This window comes from Canis lupus, chromosome 17 (assembly GCF_003254725.2).
Source record: "Canis lupus dingo isolate Sandy chromosome 17, ASM325472v2, whole genome shotgun sequence".
Classification (NCBI taxonomy): Eukaryota; Metazoa; Chordata; class Mammalia; order Carnivora; family Canidae; genus Canis; species Canis lupus.
In genome coordinates this window covers 37,640,300-37,649,895 of record NC_064259.1, presented here as the reverse complement: position 1 = coordinate 37,649,895, position 9,596 = coordinate 37,640,300, and the positions used below count along the sequence as shown (strand labels likewise).

Sequence of the window (9,596 nt, the reverse complement as noted above, 5' to 3'; positions counted from 1 at the left end):
GGGATGGGGCCTGGGTGCATCAGGTATAAGTAGTATAAGCTGGCCAACATATAGTTAAGCTGGTATAATTCAAAGAATGCAAAAAGCAAAATTATAATTGGACGTCTTTTATCACAAATGACTTAAAAATAAGATTGGATTCCATAGAATATGAATCATCTGCATACTTATATATTCTGTTATATAGGACCAACTATATGTTGGCCAGCTTATACTACTTCAAGTGACCAGCAGCAAGATGGTGCCATAGCCCCAAGTCCTCCTCTTCCTGGTGCTCTGTGTCTCAGGTGAGAGGCTGAGAGGAGAAAGATCTTTATAAAATTGGCAAATGACTTTACCATGCAATATGAATAAAACATTTCATTAAAACAGTCTGATTACTTATGAGAAATGAGAAAACCTACATTTTTAGATACATATTTTAGTATATTAATGATGCCATCTATGGGCACTGTCCTTTGGTGATTGCAGGTGTGTCTGGGGAAATCGTGATGACCCAGTCTCCAGGCTCTCTGGCTGGGTCTGCAGGAGAGAGCGTCTCCATCAACTGCAAGTCCAGCCAGAGTCTTCTGTACAGTTTCAACCAGAAGAACTACTTAGCCTGGTACCAGCAGAAACCAGGAGAGCGTCCTAAGCTGCTCATCTACTTAGCCTCCAGCTGGGCATCTGGGGTCCCTGCCCGATTCAGCAGCAGTGGATCTGGGACAGATTTCACCCTCACCATCAACAACCTCCAGGCTGAAGATGTGGGGGATTATTACTGTCAGCAGCATTATAGTTCTCCTCTTGCAGTGTTTCAGTCTCGCACACAAACCTTCTCCCCAGGGCCGCAGGTCAGGGTGGCTTTGCTGCACCATCTGCTTCCTCCCCATTTGGCCCTGTATCTCCCTAAGCTGTGTGAGGAGCCAGGCCTTCTGGCTTAATCATGGAAGAATGTATGAGTTTCAAGGGAAGATTGAGTAGATTAGCCTCTTCTATGTCTCTCGTGCAAGGAGGTCATTCTGTGAAGACTGTAGTGACTTTCAACCGACCCAACTTGTCTACACATTCAAGATAGATTGTATCACCTGAATCTGAATTGTCCATACAGATGGATTTATACTACTGACCTGATCATGGTTTCAGCTGCATCCTGTGGAAAAGGGACCAGTGTGCCTCACAACAGAATGTTCTCTTGTAATATGACACTTCAGCATACCCTGTAACCCCCTTGTCACCTGCATAACTGCCCAACTCAAGACATGATTACTCAGCAGTGTTCTTAAGACTGCACTTCATTCATCTTCTCCTCTCTATTCTTGCTAGAGGCTATTAAAAAGACAAAATGTAACTGGAAAAATAATATCTCACTGGATCCCAGCTGAAGGCTTGCAAAAACATTTGAGGTTTTGAGAAGGGGCAGGAATTTGTGAGTTTTACAGAAGCTGCATAGACCTCACAATGGAGGCGACTTCCTCGTTCTCTCTGTCAGTAAGCCTGGAGTTAGGTTACAGGACCTCTGAGATATCGCTATAAGGCCTGTTTCTGTACTATGAAAATACTTTCATATTCTTCTAGACTATTTGGAATGTATCTTTCCTCAACTACCTAGACTCTGCTATGTAGACTTACCTATTCTCATTACATGGATCTTAACCCATCCATGAGTATGGAAGGTGAATTGAATGCTTATCGAGCATTACACAGCTTCATCCTTAAACATCTCAGTATCTTAGACCTTCAATTTCTACCCTTTTTTGGGGTTCATGACAAGCTGGCATAATCCCAATGTACTGACTAAAGAGAAGCAATGTGTGCAATTATTGTTCTGGGTTGTTCAATAAGACATCAATAAAAGACTCAAAAATTGTATTTGATGCTTCAGTGAAAATAGCATTTTTCTCCTGCTGGTTGTACAGAAAGTGGCCTGTCAGCTACTCTCCCATCATGAAGGAGCACATTATTGACAGAATGAGGACAGAAGAGCTGATGTGGAAACTGTTTGATCTTACTTTAATTCAATGACTCAGTCAACTCTGAAATCCACCCTCTCTCTAGCCCTGCTACTTGTACTGACAGCATGTTACATAATATTTAAAATTTGGTTTTCCATTATGAAGTAATCTACATGGGGCAATAGATTCTAGATGAGTAGGTATCCTTGCTAGGATTGCACATTATTTCACAAACATTAACTAAAGTGTGCATTGTCGTGCATTATTGCATCTTCCAAACACTAGAGCAGCTATCTTCCTGAGTTAGAGTGAAAGGGGCAGACCCAGTACTTTGAGTGAAGCACTGCGCTGCCCCTACTCAGTCCTTCATGTTGTAACTAATGCTGTGTGTGGGCACCAGGGGCTATGGCTTTTCTCACTGGCAAACAGCAAGCTTAGATGTGTGAACTTCCTTTACATTGTAAGCAACTTTCACCAAGTAAGCTAATGTTGCTCCCTTAAGTGTAGACACAATGGAAAAGTAGAGCAATTGTCACAAAAGAACCTCCCTGCCCAGGTGGCCTGGGAACTGTGTTCAGGGATATGATAGTGTGGGGAGTTGGGAGTGCTCTAGAGAGCACTAGAGAATAACATAGCTAGCCAGCCCATTGTTGATGGCTAGAGTGTAGGCAGTGTAGGACTTCCAATTCTCTGTCCACACCTGGGGTGGGACCCTGGTTTGGAAGGTGGTTGACAGGTATCCTGAACCAAGTCCTGGCTGCTATTAGTTTCAAAGTTAAGTGGTCAGTTGCTCTTTTTGTTTTTGTCAGAGTTGGTGACAGTTTTCTCTATGCAGAGATCCCACCAAAGATTTCATTTTCTCAGCAAAGAAATTATCTTTGACTGATGTTGAGTGAAGAAAAAAAGATAAAATAAAAGGATATGGCAATAGATCCATTAAGTCTTTTCAATCTAACCCAAACAGCAATTTTCCTGGACTACAAAATTTATAAATTCTAAAAGACTGTTACTCATATTTGCTCTTGATTATATGGGATAGAATACCTCACCAGTTTATTCTCAATTTCTTGTATCTTTTTAATCTCTAAGAAATATTTTCAGATAAATTTCATTCTTTTCCCTTCATAGGTAGAATAATATCAATTCTATCACTCTTCCCAGTGTCTTCAGGATGTGATCCCTTGCTGTAGAAGAGCAAGAGTTTCCTTGGTTTAAGCTTTCAGTGACAAAGTTGTAATGGTAGGAAGTTAGATACTGCATGTTCGTTGTGAATGGAAGCCAGGGGAGACCCCCCTACCTGGGAGGGCTTCAGGGGGTCACAACAGTGGTTTTCAGTGCTGAGCAGATGAAGTCTGGTCTTACTCACACCAAGGCAAGTTCAGTGATTAGTGTCAGTTCCCAGCCTTCACCAAGGTTCCATGCTCACTCCTCTCACCCTTTCTAGGTCCTGAGGACATTTAAGGACTTGGTTTAAAGGCCATCTACTCAGTGGGGTCGACTTACCCTCCTCATCTGAACCAGGCCAGCCTGTTTCACTCTTTTCCCATCCCACGGCTTTCTCTTCCTGACAATAATCACAACTAGAAATACATTATTGTGGTAATGTATGAAATTCCAATTCTAGGGACTAAGAATGTTCTTGAAATAACCTATATCCTAACAGTAGGAAGGCCCCAGGGCACTCTCCTACATAGCATCTCAGATAGACTAGAAGGCAGATTCAAGAAACTGGTCCCCACATCCCTTGGGACATGCTTGAGCTACACTTAGAAATATCTGGTGACCCCAAGTCCCACAGGGTGTTCTGAGAGCAAGTGTCTCCTGTGAGCATAATCTTAAGCTCTTCTAAGCTGATTTGCATGTTGTGTCATTAGACAAAGCTCTAGGGTACTCTCAGCATCCTTAAAGGCAGTTTGTCAGGGCCCCTGAGGAGCAGCCTCTAGTCCAGCTCTCCAAGATGGGGTCCAGAGCTCCTCTGCTGTGGCTCCTGCTGCTCCAGGCTCCAGGCGAGAGAGGGAGGCACACAGAGAAATGTTGAGCAAACTCACTGTGGCCATGATGTTTTCGGTGTCTCTGGCTCTTGGTGGCTGGAATGGAAATATTTGGTGTAGGTTTCCAGTTGCCCTGTTAGCTTTCGTTTGTTTGTTTGTTTTTTGGTCTCTAGCCTCCTTGATCATGTCTCTCAGAGAGAGGGCCACCATCTCTTGCAGGGCCAGTCAGAAAGTCAGTAATATTTGGAAATGAACACAAAAGTTATCCATGTAATCTAGATCTTAACTGTTGTTTTCCTGGCAGAACTAGGATGGCTGGTCTATACTGAGCTTTAATCATTGTGCTGACTGAGCAAGAAAGCATGGGACCCAACAACATGGGCAATGTTTTCACTGACATGCAGAATCAACCCATGTTCCTCTCATCTGGGAGCTAGAGTAACAGGAGACAGAGAAGCTGAGCTGAGGCTTCCATGTTTCATTCTGTCTTCTATCTGAGGCAGATCTCCAGAGCACTGATCCAGACATTGATATGGGCTCTGAACAACAGTGGACTAGGAGGAACATATACAGCAGCTGGGGTGGGGTATCTGGGCTTCCAGCTGCAGAAACCATTCACCTCTTCTTTCCTCTTGAGCAACCCATCCCAGGTGGTCATGTCAGAAGATGCCATGTGCTTAGCCTAAAGGAAGAATTTCTCTCCCGGGCACATAGAATCGAATTCCTGTGTCCTCCTGTCTCATGTATCACCTAGACTCAGCAAGATGCTGTTTGGTGCAAGCCTGTTGAAAAGAAATTATAATCCTGTGGTTCCATTTCTTTCCATCTACTGGCAATGTGCCTAGACCACTTCTTTGTTGCATGATTAGGTCAGGTTGGATGAGGAATTCCAATGAGAAGAAATCTACCTTCTAGACACATCTTTCCTGTACTTGTTATACATCTTTCTTGAAGGCCCTGAAGATGCTTCATTCTTTGTAAGGATTAGTAAGGAATAACACTGAGCTGGGCCCAGCTATGTAGGTGGAGGGACAACCACAACTGCACAGTTAAGCAGGACTCAGGTTCTGACACTCACAGCACAGATATCATTTCCCTGAAGACAGAGGTGGTGTTGTCCAACTCTTCAGTTACGTTGTCTAACTCTGATTCTTGTTTCCTATAATAAGTCTGGGGGTTTCCCTACAGCAGTTAAACTTCTTTGCTTTGTCAACTTTTCACTACCTCTCAAGGAAGCAGCTTTATTAATGTGACTCTAAGTTCTACACAAATCTTTTTGGTTTGTCCATGTATCTTTTTTTTTTTTTTTTAGATTCTAAGTACACGTAAAATCATATGGTATCTGTTTTCATCTGACTTATTTCTGTTACCACATTATCTTCTAGGTCCATCCATGTTGTCACAAATGGTAAAATCTGATTCTTTTTTATGGCTGATTAACATTCTATTGTATATACTCCACATTTTCCTTATGCATTCATCTATTGATGGACACTTAGGAGCTTTTGTATCTTGGCTATTATAAATCATGCTACAATAAACATAGAAGTGCATAATAGCTTTTCAAATTAGTACTTTTGAGAATGTTAAATCTTATAAAAATTCTTTCTTGGTTACAAAAAGGCTTTGAAATTTTCTTTTCTACCTGTATACAGAAGCCATAATATTACTAATTTGAAAAAAAGAATCTCTGTTTCCTGAATGATAATGAACCATGCTATGGTCTGGTCCACAAAACTGCCCACAAGTCAATACAAATAATAAGATTTGGTAAAGGGATACAAGGCATCTATTTGGGGAACAGAGTAGTCTCTCTGAATCTCTATACTTGACCATCATCAACTGAATGAAGAAGGACTGATGCAAGTGGTAATTTTATTGTAGATATGTCTCAGTTGTCAGAGGATGTTAGTTTGGGGTCAGTAAAATGGGAAGCTAGTGTGCGATTTATGTGGGAAGACAGTTGGTAAGACTGTTTGATCTATTCTCCTGCAATCAGATTTTGTGAGTGGAGAATGTGATACTCTTTTTGTTAAGGTTTATTTATTTGATAGAGAAGGAGAGACAGAGAGAGCAGAATGGAGGGGCTTGAGCTCATGATTCTGAGATCATGACCTTGAGGTCAGACTTGAGCTAAAACTAAGAGTCAGACATTTCATGGATGGTGTGACAATGTGATATGATAGTCTTATACTTTCACCCATAGACTTTATCAGTGCAGATAGTCCAAACCCACACTGTTTTGAACAACATTGGAGACACACAGAGGCCTATTCCCTGACAGGCCCAATTGGCGTTTCTCTCTGATTAAAAGGGAGACTTTGTCCTTGCATGAGTACTGAGATCAAGCCATCTAGCAGAATGAGCTTCCCCAACTGCTGATCACTGAAGTGGATTCCTGAGCTCCAGGGCACCTGTGATTGAAGTTTGTCAACTTGCCTAAATAACTGTACTTACTTGAGGATACACCCAGTAAGTGAAACTAGGGTCAAACAGGAAATGAAAAGAGAAAGTAGATACTATTTTAAACCAAAAGAAAATGTGGCATATCAAAATTTTGATTGCAAAATTGGGTTGCAGGAAGCAATGATTTAATCACATTGAATCTATAGCATTAAATATGTTTATTATTTGCAAAAGTCACACATTGGTCACCTTTCATGATATCATATCTGCTACCATATTACAAATGACTATTTATATTCTCAAAATCCAAAACTTTTACTACCTTTTCTCTGTTCAACCACCTGACACCGGCTTGTTTAGATGCCATCTCAAACATGTCCATGGAGTGAGAAGATAAGTACTAAAAAGGAGAAACAGGGAAGTGGATAAATATTAATTTCTTATTTGCCTGATATATCCCCTTTAAAAATGTACCAAATTGCTAAATTCCAAGAGGTGTATAACAGTGTGCCTCAGTTGACTATTGTCATGCTGATGAAAGTTATTCGACAAGTGCAGGCAAGGCAGGGAGAATTAGGATGAGTGTTCATTCCCCTACCCCTTTGCTCATGCTGCTTTCTTAGAGGGTGTTTTGATCCTTCTGTACCCCAGCTACTTCTGCCAAGTAAGGTTATGCCACTGCCTGGCCTTCATGTGCAGGGTTTGGGGTGCAGCGAGCCTTCATGGCCCAGAGCCTGCAGCTGCAACCTATCCCCTTAATCTCCCCAATATCTTCCTTTTACACGAGAGACTCTGCTATGCCTGCTCCCCAGACAAACAACACATGTGGGCAGCTGGGCCATGACACCCAAGAGGTTTGTGTTGGGAGCTGAAACACTGTGGGAGGAAAATGTAGACTTTGCTGGCAGTAATAAACTCCAACATCCTCAGCCTCCACCCTGCTGATTTTAAGGGTGAAATCTGTCCCTGACCCGCTGCCACTGAACCTGTCTGAGACCCCAGAGAAACGCTTGGAAGCCTCATAAATCAGCGGCCGAGGAGTCTGGCCTGGCTTCTGCAGGTACCAATTCAAATAGGATTTTCCATCACTGCGCAGGAGACTCTGACTGGCCCTGCAGGAGATAGTGGCCAGCTCTCCAGGGGTGACGGCCAGGGACAGTGGGGTCTGCGTCATCACGGCCTCCCCAGTGGATCCTAAAGTAATGGGAGAAATGTAAAATTATATGCAAACATTATTAGCCATTTTCAAAATTTTACTTTGGTAATTATTCCAGGCTAAATCACTTTTTATGACTTTTTAAAAAAGGTTTTATTTATTTATTAGAGAGCATGAGTGGGGGACACGGAGCAAAGGGAGAGGGAGAAGCAGACTCCCTAACGAGCAGGGAGCCTCATATGGAGCTCCGTTCCAGGACCCTGGGATCATGACCTGAACTGAAGACAGAGGGTTAACCAACTGAGCCACCCAGGTGCCCCATTTTTTTATTTTTATTAATATCTCCAAATATCCGATTTCAAAAAAGAACCTAAGATTTGCAACATAAAAGGGGGTGTCTAAAAGTCACCTACCTCATCCCCTTTTCTCGACCAGAACATAGATCTTTATTCCCTTTCAAATATTTCTTACACTCCTAGATCTAAACATCACACGCCCCTTCCCAGAAGGTAAGACATAGGCCTCTAACACTCAAACAAAATGGAGAGCAGTGGTGTCCGAAGAGCTCACTCTCCCCGACTCATTCTCCTTTCTCATCATCCCTCTGTCCTTACCTGGGATCCAGAGCATCAACAGCCCCAGAAGCAGAGAAGGAAATTTCATTTTGAGAAGTTTATCTGATGAGTCCTAATCAAGATCAGAGCTGGTCTTTTATCTCAGATGCAAAGGTTTTATCTGAGACTTTGTATCTTAGTCCCACCTTAGGGAAAAATATGCAAATCCCTGGTGGGTGGAGCTCCTGTGGAAGAGCCAATGGGAGTGTGGGGGGCTCTCTTGTGAGCAAAGAAATATAAAATGTCTGTGTTTGAAAGAAAACTGAGAGAGCTAAAATCTATGCTGCCTATAGAATAATCACACAGAGTTAAATGTTTCCTTCTTTTCCTTCTTTTTCTACTTCTCTAGAACTTTCCCAGTCATATTTATACATCTTAATAAGGTTAAGTTCCATAAATATTTGGTGAATCTTAATCTTTGTTCATGTTTATTTAAGAGTCTAAATTTGTTCTATTTTTTTAAATTGTGCTGAAACAAATGAGAAGTAAAGGGCAGAAATCTTAATTGTGCAACTGAGTAAGGTTTACATAAATTCACTGTCCAGATCAAAATATAAGGTATTTCTAATTCTCCAGATGCTTCTTTCATCCCAGTGGAAAGGACTCCCCACTCACCCAACTAAGGAAACTATTGTTTTGACATCTATCACAATAGTTTGGTCTTTCTTGGACTTCAACTTTATTTTTATTTAAAAAAATTTTTTTAATTTTTATTTATTTATGATAGTCACAGAGAGAGAGAGAGAGAGAGGCAGAGACACAGGCAGAGGGAGAAGCAGGCTCCATGCACCGGGAGCCCGATGTGGGATTCGATCCCGGGTCTCCAGGATCGCGCCCTGGGCCAAAGGCAGGCACCAAACCGCTGCGCCACCCAGGGATCCCAGACTTCAACTTTATATAAGGTGAAGCAAGCATCCTGTTTCTCTCTTCTTTATTGTTTCTTTGTTATTTTTGAGTGCTTCTTTCCTTCTTGTGCATTAGAGTTAGCTCCTTATGACATTTCCTTGAGTCTGAAGGATTTCCTTTTGGGATTCTTGTAAGCATATCTGCCAGTAATAGCTTCTCTTCATTTTTGCTTATGAGGGATTAGTTTTACTTTTCCTTTATTTCTGAGGGTACTTTTGTGGTTATAAAACTCTTCATTGACTTTTATTTTTCCCTTCAGCACCTTAAACCTGTCCCTGTTCTGTGGTTTCCAGCAGTTCTGATGAAAAGTTAGCCAATTGATTAGTTTCCCTTAAAAAAAGGAGTCCTATTTTTTTCTTACTGCTTTCAATATTTTCTCTTTGTCTTTGATCATTTTAAGTATACTGTGTGTAATTCTGAATCTCACTGTGTTCCTCTTGAACAGATTTGATTGAGTTTCTTTGATCTATTCACTAAAATGTTCCATTATGTGTGAAAGGTTTTTTCCCTTATTCTGTCAAATATTTTAATATTTTGTGTTTACATAGCTGGAAACACTGAAGAATCTTGCTCCAATGCACACCCCAAC

General features: G+C 41.6%; 2 gene segments (V, D, J or C); one reads left to right on the top strand and one right to left on the bottom strand.

The window, feature by feature from the left end:
* Window positions 1-476: 476 nt before the first annotated feature.
* On the top strand, window positions 477-4,611 carry LOC112664982 (immunoglobulin kappa variable 4-1-like). The segment is given in 2 exon segments: window positions 477-833; window positions 4,429-4,611. Coding segments are annotated over 2 exon segments (525 nt in total).
* Window positions 4,612-7,109: 2,498 nt separating this feature from the next.
* LOC125752726 (immunoglobulin kappa variable 2-29-like) lies at window positions 7,110-8,242 on the bottom strand. The segment is given in 2 exon segments: window positions 7,110-7,525; window positions 8,102-8,242. Coding segments are annotated over 2 exon segments (465 nt in total).
* Window positions 8,243-9,596: the final 1,354 nt, after the last annotated feature.